Source organism: Strongylocentrotus purpuratus, unplaced genomic scaffold, assembly GCF_000002235.5.
Source record: "Strongylocentrotus purpuratus isolate Spur 01 unplaced genomic scaffold, Spur_5.0 spur5_scaffold_11, whole genome shotgun sequence".
NCBI lineage: Eukaryota > Metazoa > Echinodermata > Echinoidea > Camarodonta > Strongylocentrotidae > Strongylocentrotus > Strongylocentrotus purpuratus.
The window spans coordinates 4,698,456-4,716,877 of record NW_022145596.1 but is presented as its reverse complement, the minus strand read 5'-3'; the positions used below and the strand labels follow the sequence as shown (position 1 = coordinate 4,716,877).

At 37.4% G+C, this 18,422-nt stretch overlaps 1 protein-coding gene across 1 annotated transcript; it reads right to left on the bottom strand.

Annotated features, from left to right (window-relative positions):
* Positions 1-4,994: 4,994 nt before the first annotated feature.
* Positions 4,995-18,225, bottom strand: LOC115918484 (lipoyl synthase, mitochondrial-like). The gene is made up of 10 exons (XM_030980436.1): positions 18,107-18,225; positions 15,793-15,980; positions 15,150-15,243; positions 14,222-14,302; positions 13,620-13,776; positions 12,932-12,989; positions 12,242-12,370; positions 11,564-11,709; positions 10,701-10,883; positions 4,995-7,154 (listed from the first exon to the last, which is right to left on the bottom strand). The coding sequence occupies exons 1-10, from the start codon at positions 18,164-18,166 to the stop codon at positions 7,051-7,053; spliced, it is 1,200 nt and encodes a 399-aa protein (XP_030836296.1). The 5' UTR covers positions 18,167-18,225; the 3' UTR covers positions 4,995-7,050.
* Between the last annotated feature and the right edge of the window lie 197 nt (positions 18,226-18,422).

Here is an 18,422-nt window from a genome sequence, read left to right as displayed (position 1 = left end):
CTTTCTGTTACCGGCTCACTCATCTTCCAAGATGGCAGGTATGTATATAATGGCTCTGTGTAATTAGTCACTTTTCTTTATGAACATTCCGAATCAAGTGTTTTTACTCATTAAGTTCTTATTCTAGTTTCTGTTTCGTATTTTTCATCGAAAAGGAATTATTTCTTCAAAATTCATCATAGGCGTATGAGGTAAGACGGTCGGGCAGTATAAGGTGCCTTAATATGATTTGTATACCTAATCTAGTATATTTATAATGACGATTTTTTTTTTTTTAAATTTATTTTTTTAATTTTTTTTTATTTATTTTTTTTAAATTTTTTTTTAACTCGCCTCTCTCACAAAATTTAGAAACTGTTAATTTTCGGGCACGGAAACCTCAGCCCTTACCGACCCCTGCAGAAATATGCCTGTATCCTATTTATTTTCTCATCATTGTAAATTATACTTATGATATCTTGAGTGATTTCAAGTTCGGTGTTTGGTGTTGTGGCTGGTGTTGCTTTCGTAAGACACCGAACTTGAAATCACCGGGCAAAACATTCATTGTGTATATCATCTTGATTCTTATGCCTACATTTATATTAATAAGATTGAAATAACTTTGGCGTCGGTCTATATTTCAACATTAGTCTGAAACCTTTAGAGTTGTATATAAATAAAAGTTGTGTATTTCATTTTCTTCAGGTATGTGGGCTTGCTGACGGCAAAGAATTATAACGTAAGTCCAATTTGTCTTTGTTTTTTGTTTTTCATAATAAATGTATTTCATTAGCACAGGCCTGGTGAAAATCGACATCTGAGATTTTCTCATGAAATTAAATCACTTTTTAAAAAAAATTGAAGTTGCAAACTTTCCTTTTCGGAGGAGTTTATCTTTAGTCTTTAAAATTCACCAAAAAAGTACATTAAACAATTTTGTTTAAAAACATGCTGTGATAACTTTAAAAATGTTTTGTAAATTGTTTCGTCCTAAAGCATGGCGGTCCTCACATTGAAAAAAGTATAATCCTACAAAAGTTTTGTGTTGAAAGAATAATGTGGATAGTATTGTGCAAGTTATTGGAAGAATCTTAAAAATAGATTTATCAAGACATACGTGTGAAAAAAAAAGGTACAACGTTGATTTGGTAAGAGAAGAAATATACTAAGGACAGTGGTTTCCGCATTATTAAGATGACCCCCCCCCCTAAATACTATATTCATTACTTCTGTTGTCTGAATCTAGCATCACATTTGAAAAGTATCTGTTTCTTGAACATGAATAGAACTCATGAGAGTTAATTTATATAAGTTATATGTTTTGATATTTATTTCGAGACTGTAATAAACAATAATCATATCAAGAAAGTATGGTCGTCATTACATAATGACCGATGCGCCAAAATATATAAGTTTTGACCCTAATATCTAATATATTTTTGCTTCTTTTCTCCCTTTGTTTTCATTCTTATAACCATTATAGAAGGAGACGTGTTTCTTTGTAACACGATTCATCCGACCGGATACGTCCTCTGCCAAGGCACTGACCTGGATGGATATGAGTTTGCCATGTGGCGCCCTGACCCTAGAGAAAAATGTTTCAAGAACGAACCAGATCACATTGCACGATGACGTCGAAGCGGAGAATGAGCCACGACCCAGGGACAAATGTATGAGCTACCAGGATTGGTTCGTCGCCGAGATGAAAGCCGTGGAAAAAGAACTGATGAAGGGAGACATCGTCGAGGTGGCAAGAAGGTTTGGACTTGGCACCATGATCGATCGACCTATCTCCGCCACCAATCACGAGTTGAACGACGATCGTATTGACGAAGCACTTCCTGTAATTGCAGAGACCGAATTTTTGTCCAAATGTTCCTTGATACTAGATTCTTCAGATGTGACCCGTCAAGACGAGCGAATTCCAGTTCATTATGTCTCACCCTTATGGCCACTGCTACCCCAGAAAGATCAACCACAAGAGGGATTTGTCCTACCGTTTGGTCCTCTAAAAGAACAACTTCTAGACTACCTTACAGAAATGGCACAGGATTCTTTGGACAAATCTACACCGATTCCGTTCCCACCTCCTTCGCTTCTTATCCTGGAAAAGGGAGAAGTTTTCCAACCGAAGCCTGCAAATAAAGTGTCTACCACAGTGTCACCAAGAAATAAGAAGTTGGTAGCATTTGGTGGAAATAATCTAGGCCTAAGTGAGCTAGGACAGGATGTTGGAGAAACAGTTCTGATTACAGTACCAGACAAGATCTGCCAAAACATTAACAGTCCTACAGATCACATCCAAGGAATTCCATTATTTGACGAACGACAGGAATCAAATAATCACATTCACCAACTATCCAGGCAAGTCCGACAAAGTCTAAAGGAAGACAAAGCTCCAGAAAATGGCACTTTGCTGACCCTTCCTGTCTCCAATGAAGTACAGCTAGATCCGACAAATCCAATTTATCAGCTGGCCAAAGAAGTTCAACAAAGTCTGGAGAAAGGAGAAGCAGCTCCAGAAAATAACACTTTAATGAAAGTCCCTGCCTCACACCATGTACAGCTTGAACCATGGAATCCGATTTACCAGCTTGCAGAAGAAGTTCGACAAGGTATGAAGGGTGAAGTGGTCCAAGGAAATGAACCATCACTGGCAAATACTGCCTCAGATGATGTAATGTTGGAATCACTTCAAATTTACCAGCTGGCCAAGGAAGTTCAACAAAGTCTGAAGAAAGATAAAGCAGCTCCAGAAAATAAAACTTTGCTGACAATCCCTGCCTCACACGATGTACAACTAAATCCAACAAATCAAATTTACCAGCTGGCCAAAGAAGTTCAACAAAATCTGAAGAAAGAAGAAGCAGCTCCAGAAAATAAAACTTTGCTGACAATCCCTGCCTCACACGATGTACAACTAAATCCAACAAATCAAATTTACCAGCTGGCCAAGGAAGTTCAACAAAGTCTGAAGGAAGAAGAAGCAGCTCCAGAAAAGAACACGTTGTTGACAGTCCCTGCCTCTCATGATGTCCAGCTTGAACCATTGAATCCCATTTACCGGCTTGTAGAAGAAGTTCGACAAAGTAAGAAGGGTGAAGAGGCCCAACGAAATGAACCTTTGCTGGCAAATACTGCCTCAGATGACGTAATGTTCGAATCAATTCAAATTTACCAGCTAGCAAGAGAAGTTCAACAAAGTCTGAAGGACGAAAAGGCTCCAGAAAATGAGACTTTGCCGACAACTGATGACTCTAATGTCAAACTGGAATCGACAGATCAAATTTTTAAGCTGGCTAATGAAGTTCGACAAAGTCTAAAGATTAAAGAGGCTCCAGGTAATAAAACTCCCCTGAACACTCTTGCCACCAATGACGATGCAGATTACAACAAAAACTTCATTGTCCATCACGCCGGGGACTTTTCTCAATCTCATCACGACAGCACAAAGTCGCCGCTAATCTCGCCTTGGTCGACTGTAGAAAATAGTCCAAGTACAACACTTATTCTACTGGAAAACGAATCAGACATAAATATTATCCGAAAGTTGGCTATGGAGGTCGAGGAAGAAATTGAAAGAGCATTGAGGGCATCACCACAAAAGCCATTGGAGCTCCTTGCTTCAAGCAAACAGCAAGACCTGAACAATGACAAAGAACTCTCTGGAAAACCAACAGATGAAGAACAGAGTCATGCTGCCTCCAAGAGTCAAAACGAAAGAAAATATTCTGAAGACGAAGTAGAGGAACTATATCATCTGAAGAGTGAGGAATTGGAGATCCAATTGAATAAGCTAAAGAAGACGACCGAGACATCAGGTTCAGCATCCCCCTCGTCCTCTGGTGATTCATGTCGACGAGGACCCTTAGCCGCTTCGTGGAGGCGCTCTTCTTTTGATGTAATCTGTCGTCCAGGATACCGAGGCATCAGCAACCGTGCCATTCCAACACCAAGTGTCAAACGCGCATTCAGGTCTGGTGCTCTGGCACCCAGCACCTCATTGTCGATGAAGGGATCTCTCATAAGCCCACTGCCTCCAGCATATCCTGGCCGCAAATACACAAGATGTGGCTACAGGGGTCTCGGCCGTCGCTGAGGAAATTATTATTCGTTTTATTTGAAATAGAACCAGGAACTTGGGAGAGACTTTAGGAGTCTGATCAAGTCAAGTTTTTGATAATGAACACTCTGTACCTTTATGATTTACATGTGTAACTTGGAATGTTCAGATGAAGCTATCAATAGTTCAAAATTTCAGATGAAGATATGTGCAACCCAGTGACTGAAGATGAAGTAAGAAAGGAAAAGAAAACTGACAACAACAAAAAAAGAAACATTTTTTGTGATGTATTATGAGTTAAATGTTAAATACCTTCCGTCAATTTCAATGTATGACTGCAAGAACATAATGCAAGGCCTTCATTTTCATTTCTTAAACCAAAGCTTTTAATTTCCCAAACCAAAGCATCGTCAAACCATCAGCATAACATCTTCAAGATACTTTCAAGAAATCTTCAAGTTATCGCTGGAGTTTTTTGTTGGTTCTTTTAAACATGGAAATATGATAACTGATCAACGAGTATGCATGGACTACAAACAAAAACGTAAAAAATCATGGTTAAAACATATCTGCCTTGTCTTAAGACTGTAGGTTTGTTGTGAATTGTTTTGGTTTTGGTAGGTGATATATAACCACAAGATGTGTCACAGGGTGTTATCCGGCCAGTTTGATAATTAAAAACAGTGATTTGAAAAAGTTTTAATGCAAAATTTGCATTACAGTTAAAAAAAAAAAAAATTCTTTGCATCCTGAACTGTCACATTCATCACTCTGTCTCTCTCTCTCTCTCCCCCCTCATGTTTTTCCTTCTCTTTTTCCCACCTTTCAATATCTTTGTTCACTTGCTGAGTACTCTCTCCTGTTGCCATATACTCATCTCACTCTCAATTTTCATTATATAATGTTTTGGACCAATGCAATATATCAAGGATCACAATACCAATATATATTTCTTATATTCCTCAAAGGTTTATATCATTTACATATCTATTTCTGATTCAGTCATGTGTCCATGTATATTATAGTAATTAATCTTTATTTAAAAGTGCATTCATGAATATAGAATTAAACATTAAATCAATATACAATAGCCATAATATATATTGTAATCCTCCATAAACGTTTAAATGAACAATATTATTATGGATACACATGTTTCCTGAAAGGGGAAATCCATTTGTCCATCCATCCCCACATAGGTTCAATGTAGGTAAGTTTGCACTAGCATTGTACGTGTGGTGCCATATATGCTATGCTACTCATATTGTCAATAATTACAAGCCAACCCAACAGTTCATGACTGACATGCTATGAGTGCAAACAGGAAGAAGAGCCTCTATATTCTATAAATATACAATCAAACCTATAAACACTATCACTTTCATGAATGACCGACTAAAATTATCAGTACACTATACTCATGCATGCAAACCGTACTCCTCTTTTAAAGACAACTTTCACATAAAATGAAATATATCAAAGTACATGTAATTCCATTGAGTGGCTATTTTAATACTCTCTTTGTTTAGTGTTACACAAACCAAAAAGAAACCTTATCGAAGCTAAACCTATTACTGCACCAATAAAAAAAAAGTTTGTTTGAAAGTGAAACTAGCTTTAATGAGATAGTGCTCTCTGATTACTGTAATGAAGAATGCAGTGCGTGTAACGACATATCATTCGTTGAGAGCCAGAAGGGCGTTAATTCTATAATTGCGGATATGAGTTAATGCCCTCCTAGCTATCAGCAGATGATATGAAGTATATCTGTCATTAATCAAGCATGAAAAGTGAAAGTATTTTACCTTTACTTCGATGAACGATCAGATCAATGTACAATGATGGCACATACAACATGCAGAGGATATACAACATGCAGAGGATCTGCATCACGTATGTTTGATGTACACTCAAATGTATTTTTTTTGTTATTTACAATGAGATATTCAACATGAACAAACAAAGTTAGAATGAATTCAATATATTTTTTCAGAATAAAACTTTCCTGTTTAATTACACAGATAGAATAAATAAATACTAAAGAAAATGACCTGAAATTCCAATTTCTGTTTTAAACTGGGGGAAAAACATGAAAGAGATGAGAAACAAGCAACGTCGTAGACCAAAACAGGAAAGAGAACAATTTGAGATTTGTTCGCAACTTCTGCTAATGTAACTGCTACTTAGAAAAATTTCATTGATACCCTAAATCAACTGGAAACAAACTTATCATATTCTAAAAACTAAACTCGGTGAGTTCCAAGGAAGTGCATTCCTTCTATTTATTCACATTTTTGGACATCATAATTCAAGGCATGTGATGAAATGACCATGTTTGTCATTCCAATACCTAGTTTTAAGTCTGAAAGCCAGACTTTCTGTCATGTATTCAGTGTAACTTTCTTGATATCATAGAACATAAACAAACTTACATGACATTGACATTATACATTCATTGTTACATGTATTGCAAAATGTAGGTTGTGTAATGCACACCTGGTTAGAGAAAAAGGCCCAAACAATCCACAGTTACAGGGGAGATGTCAGACCAGTCGAATATCAGTCATATGACTATCCCTGATTTGTAACCGATCGTATCTTTCCTGGATCGGAAAGATCAATGTGCTTCTCCATTTTGAATTTACTATTTATATAAGACTAAAGCAGAACAGGAATAAGGAAGATTTCACACATTTATAATATCTACCGTTATCTTCCTGCACTTCCTTTTAAAGTTCAGTAGTGGTAAGGTCACAATGTTTGCAGGTGCCTTTGAAACAATCATGATGTTACCAGTAACTTTACCGGAAAATGCTTATTTCACTCACAAAAATATGTAGTGCTCACATAGCCCTCAAATAGACTCGAAAAGATCAAAACTTTCTTGTCATATCTGTATTCCAGTGATTAACAAGTTTAGTAGTCTACCAATTTCAAGTTCGAATAAGAGCATTAAATTTAATCCTGAAATAAATGAAACTAAGGATACCTAACTACATGATAGCTCATAAACGTGTTTCCTCGGTTTGCCCTGCCTTCACAGTCGATGCTGAAGAAAGTGAACTTTCTCTCCTCTTCTCTTTGACCATGTTGGTTAAGAAGTATTCCCCTGCAGGTGTGGAAAAGAGAGGTGGAGAGGGAGATAGAGGGTGAGAGAGAGAGAGAGAGAGAGAGACAGAGAGACAGAGAGACAGAGAGAGACAGAGAGAAAAAGAGAAAGAGAGAGAGAAAGGGAGAGAAAGAAAGAGAGGGGGAAGAGGTGACATAGAGGGAGAAAAATAGACAAAATGGTTAGATATGTGACATACATCATTTTTTTTTAATAAAGTGAGTACATTAGATTTACAGGGACTTCATACTTGAAGTACATGTTTGGGAAGAGTAATTGACTCTCCATCAGGTTGGCTGTTATTCTTCTTATGATGAAAATATGGCATAAAGATAAAACTCAAAATAAATCAAGGGTAACTCTGGCATGCAAAGTAAAGATGAATTACTAATTCAGGGTAGATTCCCTTTAAAAAGAAACTTTAGTACTGGTAAGGGGAATAATTTGGGTGAAAAACATTTTTACATGTATCAATTTAATTATATTTAATCAAAGAAAAATTGGTAACATATGATGAATTTGATTGTCCTCAAAGACTTTCCACATTTTGCATATGAAGTAAATTAAATCTACTTTTCGTAAATTGTAGATTTTTGAAGACAATAACATTTTGCATGCAGCCGTTCAACTTCACATATGATTCATATCTGCTTATATACTGCAGTATGGTGGAGATGCATGTATATTTGAGTAGCAATATGAATCTGTGTGGTTTTTAAATTCAAACTATCATTAATTCGCTCAATATCCATGCAAAATCTAGAGAGTGTGTAACAGCAGGAAATTTTGCGCATTTTTTTTTTATTGATATGGAACAAAATAGAATTCTTTTCTATTAATTTTAGAAGTATACACCATGAGTTAAAAAAACGTAAACTGATTTTCAAGTCCTAACACAAAGACGAAAATTATGAATAATTCATATATCAATGTACAACTGTTAAATACTGCAGCTCCAACCCTCAACTGCTGCCTCCCTCTCCTCAAGGGTTGCAGCAATGTCGGCATATTCAATTTGCTCCAAGTTTATTGAGAGACTTTCTGCTGCAAACACTACTCCTTCTCACCTCTTGCCTCTTCCGTAGCAAGAATAAAATCATCTTATAAAAGGTCATGTAAGCTGCTACATCTCCTAACGTTAGGAGTGGATTTATCAGAGGAAGTTGAGAAAAACTTTGATCGTCTGCCTGGGGGTCTGAGTGCGAGGCTGTTCCTACTCTGGCCTTCCATCTGGGGATCCATGATGGAAGATCGCCTGCTCCCGATGGTGGAGAGAGCATCATAGAAGACCTCGCTGTCTTCGTCATCAGCGGTAGTCAGGGGCAACGGGAGGAGAGCAGCAGGGATACTTCGGGACAGTGAATGGGTAGGGAATTGGATTTCCTCAAGGGAGATGGAGTAGCGATAGAGCATGAAGGGGCGCAACGCACTCAAGCGCTGGTCCTCCAGTGGGTCCAGACTGTTTGGGAAGCCTTGGCAATAACGGAGATCCAGGTCTTCACCGCTGAAGCTGCCCAGGTGTGGGGACTCTAATGCGAGGGAGGAGGTGTTGGACGAGCAGCACAGTATCTCCTCTGTGGTCATAGAGTAACGGTATTTCATAATGGAAGAGCTACGGGGGTGGACGGGTAGCTCTGCGCTATCGAGGCTATCAAAACCGTCGGTTTCACTATCTGCTTCAGTTATGATCATGTCCGGTAGGGAAACCATGTCTTTGTGTGTTGGTACATCTGAATCATCGTCATCTGAGATGAATAATGCCACATCCCCTTCATCGTCTGTCATCTCAACTGGATCACCAATATCTGATTCTTCATCACCAACCACCCACATGACCTTGCATTGACCTTCACCCCCTGCATTAGGATCTGCACTCATTGATTTGAGGGATCCTGCAACATTTTTCAAAGAATCAGACATACCTTCTGTGGAAGAGTCCAATGCATCTAACCCCTTCAGTACTTCTTCTTCAAAATCGCTCACAATTGACTGAATGTCATCCATTTTCTCTTCCTTGTCCTTCTCTTCCTCTTCTCCGTTGTAGACCTCAACATGACCTTTGAACTGATGACCCAGGTCACTTTCCTCATCGTTCACCACTTTGAGACAGAGGGAGTTGCTACTGAAGATCACGCTGCTGCTCCCATGTCCTGGGACCTCATGGGGCTCATGGAGACCCTTCTCGGAACAAGGTGGCCGCTTGTTCTGCCAAGGCCACGTGTTAGACCTTCCACCGCCCCTCCCGACATCCTTTCTTAGCTGCACTGTAGGCAGTATTTCGTTGGGTGTTTCTTTCTCACCGACAGATGTAGCATCATCGGATGACGAACATGGACACCTGAAGCAACCCTTCTTCTTCAGTTTAACTGTTACAACACCACAGATTGCGATAAATCCAATGCATAGTGCAGCTAGGCCAACATGAAGTCCACTCGCTGCTTCCAGAAAAATCATAATGCCTGTTGCTTGGTGTTACAGATCCCTCACTGCAGCAATGTTACAGCTGATCACACTACCATTCAGTTACCAAGTTCAGTTACCACTGTCATGTACCCTATTGAGACACTTCAATACTCGTCAAATCAGACGTTTTACACCATGTGCACGACAGAGCTGAAGAAATATGTCATCAGGAAGATAATATTTGATCAGTTTGCAGTTGCTTTGTTATGCTGATGTAATTGCGGAAAATTCCAATCGTCAGCTTTCAACACCACTTAGAAGCATCATGGGACACATGAACTACCGATATGTTTCTCCCTAATGACTCACAAGCAATGCTTTTTCTGAATTAAATTGAAAGCACTTCTCTTCAAGAGGACAGTGATATAGTCCGTTCATGGTAATATGAAACAGGGAAAGTTGTGCTAATGATAAATGGCACATTTGAAAGTGAAACTAGGTATAACGAAACTTCCATTAATATACATCTACATGACTGTACTTATTTTAATTGCTTGAAGTAATGTAGGCACTCCCTCTCTCCCATTTAAAACATGCGACACTTCCTGTTTTTGGTTTCCTTGTCTTTGTCTTTCCAAAGTAAATGTCATAAGGCAAATTTATGACATCATTTAGTGATGTATAATTACAGCTTTCAAAGCCCACGTACTGCCTTTGTGTTGAAGTTTGATACATATAACTAGATATTGCTTAAATTGAGCCCATAGAGTTATGGTATTTCCTCAGTAGTTACAGAACAGAAGAGTAGATTATTACCAGATCAATAATAATAATACAATATTTGTAAAGCGCATAATAAACAAAAGTTTCTCTATGCGCTGTACGAGCATGAATGACAAGAAATATAATCACATAAATGGAATCAACAAAGAGAAATATACAAATCGTATAACTACTAAAACTTAACATAGTAACTATTACATAATGAACATGACTTCTTGCTAATAATAACAGTAATATACACGTATAACACATTTATATTGTCTATATCATCCATCTATTTTTTTGCTATTACAAGGTGCAGGTGTTATATTTATCTTTTCTAAGAAAGTTGTAAAATAATATTCTGCAATGAATACTGACCTGCTTTGTAAGATGATCTGACTAATGGACCACTTGCTGTGTAGGAAAAGCCCAGCTTGTTCCCAACTTTCTCCCAGTAGTTGAACTTCTCAGGTGTGACGTACTCTGCGACCTTAAGGTGTCTCTTGGTAGGTTGCATGTACTGACCTAGCGTCAGGCAACTCACTCCTGCTGATCGTAAGTCTGAAAGGAGAGACATGTGATATTGATATGCACAGGATTGTTGAATGTACATATGACCTAAGGGGGGGGGGGCATTTATAGTCAGTTCAGTGCAGTGCAAAAATTATTTTAGTCCTATCCCCAACATGATGGAAGACAGGGGGTGAGATGTCGGAGGGGGTTTGGAAGGAATGGGAATTGTCTAGGGAAGGCCTTCTCAACTAGTGTATTAGAAAGTGCCAAAACAAAAATGTTATTGAAGTTGAAGTGCCAACCTGTATATTTAGTGACTGTGCTGCGGGGGAGCGTAGCAACTTAGCCGCCAACAGGTGAGGTCCAGGGGCGAAACCCCAGCTGGGGTCCAGGGGGCAGAGCCCCTGGAAGCTGGTGGACTTTAGGGCATTTTGAGGACCAGATGTGGAATTTGATAATCACAGTTTGATATTGATGTGAAAAAATTACAACAATTCCTGGGTACAATTACACTGGAAGTAAATTTATATGTATTATTTTGATGCGGTGAACATGGGAAATGTCAAGTTGGCTCAACTCGATGGTGATTTCTTGATTTTGCTGAGTTTTAATTTTAAAATATAATTTTTTTAAATGTCTTTAATCTTTCATCACCATTCCGACTGACTGCGCCACCAGTTGAGAAGGCCTGGTCTAGGGGATACTAAACAGACTTGATATTGACTTACCTTTGAGAGTTTGAAAGACCTCATCATCCTTCTCCCCTAGCCCAAGCATGATGGAAGACTTGGTGAATACATCTGGGTTGACTTTCTTTACATGCTCCAGGACAGTCAATGACTGCTTGTAATTTGCTCTAGGATCTCGTACAAACCTATTCAAATTCAAACATAAAGTAACAGGTGTAAATAATAAGTTCAATTCTTTCGATCACTCAAAAGTCTAATCTCATATATCAGGCTGAAGTTGAAACCATGTAAAGTTGAAGGATGTCAAAGTTGTATATTATGCACAATGTTTCCACTATATTCATAATCACAACTTTATGGCTTTGATTTGTCAACAAATAAAAATCTGATAAATTTCTATTTTCAAACTTCCAAAGGGAAACATTGGTAAAGCAGGGGTTACAAGCCCTGAGCCAGCAAAGCAATTGGAAAAGCAGTTTGAATAATTGTCCACTGGTTTTACTTTGAACATCTATGAAAACATGAAATTTGTACCATATTAATTTAAAAAGAGAAAGATAATATTCATGCACAGTAATTCAAATTCCAAAAGAAAACTTAGAGACAAAGTCGATATAATAATGGTAAATAAACAATCCAGAAAAATGTAATTAAAAATTCCTGTGAGAATCTAATTATTTGTAAATATCAAAACTTGGCATACAGATGGTTCTTTACTTTTGCAACTTGCTGACCGTCTCCACATTGTGAGCGTATACATCCAGACCCGACGCTGCTACCCTCTCCACGGCCTCTAGGTCTCCCCTGAAGTCTGGGGTAAGACACTCCACCAAGATGGTTGGATTCCTGCAGGGCAAAAAAAAAGTGTTATAGATGTTGCATCAATTATTCAATATTGCTCAACACTACATGAAACAATCAAATGTATAGCTAAAGCCTGGGTGGTGCTGAGCAGCAACCACCTCACTAAAACAAAAAATTGCTTCAAAGGTGTGAGAATATTATGAGACTTACAGTTGACATATTAGAGGTCGTGGTCGAGTGGATATGTTCAAGTCCCACCGCGGCACTGATGTCCTTTGGCAAGACATTGAACTACATTTGCCACACTCAACCCAGGTGATGTAAATGAGTACCTGGCAGGAATTAATTCCATGAAATGCTAGAGCGCTGTATTGGCAGCCGTGCTAAAGCCAGGGTAATAATTGGGAGCGCCAGGAGTGTTAAGTCTGACAGAAATGAGCGCTATACAAGAACCCACTATTATTATTATTGTTACTTATAAATGCTTGTGATCAATCAACTATCATTTGACTTTTACTAATTCAAGAGTTAGAGAACATAAATACGACATTTCTTTTTACATCAATTGTAAATGTACAATGAAACAAAGAAAAGAGAACTTACTGTCTTTTAATCTCCCTTACAGTTTCAGCAAAGTGCGCTGACCCGCCATCTGGTAAATCTAGAGGTGAAATAATAAGACAAACATGCATGACATAATAGCAATATATAAACTAATGTCCTTTGGCCAGATATTAATCTATGTCTGCCACTAGCCACCCAGGTGTAGTAAATGGATACTAGGCAGGAAAAAATTCCTGGAATGCTTGTGCGCCTTATCATACTAAAGCCGGGCTAATAATATGATTGCAGGGCCCTCAGGGAGAACATTATTGATACTGATGAGGGTACCCTGGGTAAACAAGGCTTATGTTATAATTATTTTTATTATTATTGGCTATTTTTAATCTAATTTAAAAATGTTCGCTTAGCTCCCTTTAACACCAGTATAGATTAATCTTCCAATGGAAACAGTTTAATAATCTTGAAACCTTTGAATTGCATTGAACTAAATTGATCCCATGATAAATACAGTGTGGCACAGGGAAATTATTTGTATGGTATATAAAGAATTAAGGAAGAAAGTATCAGTATGTATGGTATTCATGCAAGTAGGCTTCATTTGATCTTCACCAAGTCCTACCCAAAGATCCCTGTTTGAAGAACTTTGGAAATGAAAACTTTAAAAATGTTGAGAACTTCCAAAAGCAGAGATCATTTTAGGCATGTGATATGTGACAAAATCTCTTACCATCTCTGTCGACCGATGTAAGGACTATGTAGTCTACTCCCCAGGATGCGATGGCAGTACCTGTGTTGACTGGTTCGTTAGGGTCTGGTGGGGGCGGCTTCCTCGCTGTTTTGACAGAGCAGAATCGACAGCCTCTTGTGCAGGTATCCCCAAGAATCTAAATAGTAGAGAGACACATAAATCAAAAGGGAAGATATTGTAGACATGTCATAACACAACATATGAAGGTAAACATTGATAAATGCACAAGAGAAGACCAAGAGGGCATTTTACTGATTTGGGAAGGGGGGGGGGGGTAATGAAATCTTTCATTAGTATACATGAACACATATAAACAATGAATAATTATCACATATAAAGTCCATGTGCACTTCTGCAGCAGTTTGGAAAAAATTGTTCCTACTTTTCAACTTCAGAAGCCTTTATCAGTGCCCAGAGCATTTAAAATGAATAAATCCTGTCACTATTATTTTTTAATATTAAACCAACTGTATGGGTACATGCATTAGGCAGGGATTTGAACCGCCAACCTTCAGAATAAGAGTCAAGCAAATGAACCACTACACCACAGTTTGGATATATATCTGTATGGACCGTCTCACCATGATTGTAGCTGTAGCCGTGCCATGCTCTCCTCCACCCCAGCATTCTCCAATGTTAGGACACTTGGCTTCCTCGCATACCTAGCACACAGTAAATAGAGTAAAAAACCTAGTAGGAATGGGTTTTGGTTTCAACAATATACAGTATCAATGTGCATGACCATCCACTTTGTCATTGTTGTTGTTGCTGTATAGCATAATCACATGTATGCTTAAAAAGGGAGATTATTATGACTTAATTTAGTCAACAACACGCCTATATGGATCTAATATTTTAAAACATTATATTTTTGTTCACATTATTTATGCAGATATAACAATAGATATCACTGAAATTCACTATGATACAGATTGATATGTTCTAAAGGCTACACTTTATGAGAGCTTGCAAACAATTGAATTCCTTAACACTAAAAGGATCCTGTTCAAAACGAAAAAAACAGAGTACAGGCACTACATGTACATGAAAACCTACATGCATAAAAATTGTATTTATAGCTAGATGGGCATTAACACATATACAAAGTTAAAGATGAGCTTGAGTTCTAGTAATGATAGAAAATAAATTCTCACAGAATCCAACACAATTTACACTGAATGTTCAAGATTACAAATAAGTGACATGTTGTAGAGGGGCTGAGTGATAAAGATAAGGAAATCAAGGCAAGTAGGCCTGACACCATGTGGTTATTAAACACAGGTCATTATGTGCAAATGAGAGTTGTGGTTTTTATTAAAATGATTTTCAGTAAGTTTTTGTGGGTTTTTCTATTTTTTATTTTAATGGTTCAAGCAATCAATCTACTGCAGGATAAACAATCCAGAATGAATTATAGCCATGTTATACATACGATTCCCATACCAGAGCTCAAGATTAGCTTTAAAAAGAGCTTAACCCATTAGACAGAATGTGTTATTTCGTTCTTACTGTATGTAAATTGAGGCTTCTAAGGTTCTTTTTTATACCGCTGTAGCTTTTCCCAATGGGTATCTCTGTCTTCAACCATGGTGGAAGACGTAACCTAGAAGATAAAATAAAATACAAATTACATAATTATTTTTAGAAAATAGATGTTTTGTTCACTGTAGCTTTTTTGAGGAGATTTGGTACTAGTACTTGAGTTAAAAAGCAAACTTTCTTTAATCAATTTTAATATCAGGACTTTGTTTATGTGCCAGAGTTCTTCTAGTATTTTTTAGATCTTTTGCAGCTTTTGATTGTGAAATGGCTCACACCTTACGTCATTTTGATCATGTTTATTTTCTTTTTGCTATTAGAGGATGATTTTAATCCCTCCTAATAGGAACTACATGTCAAGGCTGAATGACTTTACAATTTATTGGTCTATCTTAGAAGTTTGCGTTACAATATATACATTTTTTGTACACATATACATAGATTGATCAACTTCTTGAATTCAAAATTTTACTTCACATTGCATAATCATGCATTTCCCGATATCAATGAAATTCAAATATTCACTGGCAATCAAAACATTTCAAATCACACATATAAACGTTTTATTAAAATTTCTTGATATTATTCATAATCAGCTTGGGGGCTAATTTACCTCTTTATACCCTTTTCTTTCTTTAAAGTTCCTTCATATCCATGACTTTCTTGTTCCACTTCAAAGTCACCTTCAATGAAATCCCCAAGACTGGGTCCCTCGGCTATCTTCTCCTTCTGTTCTTGAGTGAGGGTTCCATATGTTCTGCATAAATATCTGCTCTTAAAACTGAATGTACTTGCCAACCTCTGTGCAGAAAGTAGGTAGGAAAACACAGAACATAAATACCGGTATGCATCTTTGTTGTTTTAAATGTTAATAATTAGCACATTTCCTTGGGAACATTGGATGTATAGTTGTATAAATCTTTTAATGTTTGTTCTTCTAAGATTAATAATAAATATTTTTTAGAATGCTGCAAGGGGAGGAGGCAGCAATTGGCCTACCTTGTCCTCTACAATATCATTTGTGGAAAAAAAGTATTATGATTGAAGCTTTTCAAATTATAGCCTTATACAATATAATCTCTCTTACTTTTTTCTTCACCAAGTTTCTCCCTTTTTCCAAGACTGTGAAATTATATCTTTAGCCTTAGGGTTCAGATTCATAATTAATAAATCAATTTTTCTTCCTCTTCTTTCCATTCCGACCTGACCTACAACAGGATGTAGAAGATTATGTTAAGTCCAAACATACAATTTTAACCTTGGATTGTGGGTTATTATGCAGTATTACATGTCAGTTAATTATCTTTTATAAATATTGAAGTTCACTCTTCAACTTCAAGAGTAAAGTTAGGACTGAAGATCAGAATACAATCAAACTGTTAAAACTTCAATGAATTTTATCAAGAAAGAAATTTGGATTATAAATTTTGTTGGTACACTCATTAGTCATGGTCATACATATACTCAGTCATAGCCATACTGGCCCATAGTCATGATATTCTTAAAATCATTTTGTGATTCACATGATTTCTAGCACATTTAGCCAGCCCAGACATGTCTGTTGCGTTTCCAGTCAGAAATTTAGATAATTTCGACACGTAATTTGATTTTTTTTTCTTCATTTAACTTTCAACCTCTTTTGATTAAATACATAACAATAATTTCTTTTATAAAATAGTTTGAGTATTTTAAGCATCGTGATTTGCCAAAATGCGTTACATGACATGCAACTATTTTTGGTGCATGCACAATCGTGCCTGAAAAGCGCTATAAAAAGTGATATTGCACGCTAAAAGATCGATATCCAGCGCAGCGTACGCGTAGAGCAAGTAGCGAGGTCTTACCTTTTCATTTTCTAGAACCAACATAACTCTCCTAGACTCTAACGTTACATCTAGACTTTCGTTTGTTTTGATTTTCATGTTCCGCTATTTTATAAAACAACTACTAAATGCAGTGTACGCTCGGTTTCTTCAGATGGTGCGCACTGAGAAATCGCCGCAAGCGGCTCGTGCACAGAGACGGCACCAATCTAAAGAAACCTTGCATGCACTGCATTCACCACTAACAAACGCTGGGCTGTGCATTATTTGTATAATATTTTAATGACAATGTCAATCGACGTCCTTTGTTAAAAAAAATATTTGTAGAAGTGTTTGATGAATATTATTTTTTGGCGCTTGTTTAGAAGACAGCAACCTATCCAAAATTTGACCCGTAACTACGGCGTGGAGATACCCTACTAAAACATACCCAAAATGAAGTAAATATTTATTAAATGTCCAAATAAAGATCATGAGTTAAAAGTTGTTATGTTTAGACCCTATTACCTGTTTCGTGTCAATTTTCTTGTTACATGTATTTTCTTGAGTATTTTTTGGATAAACATTGATATTAGTATACGCTTTTTAACAGGTTTCAAGGCAAACCGCTGCACAATACAAGTACATACCGATCGCGGGTTGCGGACGGGGGCGCGCCTCTGTGAAGTTATCTACCGTAATGTCTCAGATCATCATTACGGTAGATAACTTCACACAGGCGCGGAGTTACGGGTCAAATTTTGGATAGGTTTCTGAACAAGCGCCATTTAAAACAAAATACAATCTGACAATTGAATTGCTGCCAAGACAACTTATGCCAGTGTCTAGACACACAACCCCCATGCATCGTACAGACTACAGAGAAATGATTTGATAATTTAAATGTCTTAATCCAAACTAGAGTAAGGTTACCAAGACATTCCACCCAGCGACCGCCGGCCGCCGGAACTCCTGGCCTGAGAGACCGGTGCAGTGCCGCCGTTGTCGACGGCCGAACGCGTCGGCTGAAGTCGAAGAAGGAATTCGATCGAGGAAAAAGCAAAATATTAAGTCTTGAACTCAAAATCCAGTCACTCTTTTTAATCAGACATTTCATAAACTCACCGAATGAACTTGATGTATTGTTGAGGAAAGATATAACGGCTTTATTGATGCCATTTTCATCAAAATATCACCTCGATTGCGTAAGTAAATATGTGAAATAAGGAGATCAATATAGTCTGATCTGTTTCAAGTATATTATGGTGTCTTTAAGTTGTACAGAATCAACATACATAACTAGGAGCACGTAATCATGCTTGCAATGTCTAAATTTCCCAGACCGACCTAAATTCATTTCACAGCTTTTTTCTTGCCTGTAATTTAGCCAACATTAGGCATTTAAAAGGTGTTCATGGTCATATAAATCACAACACACGTA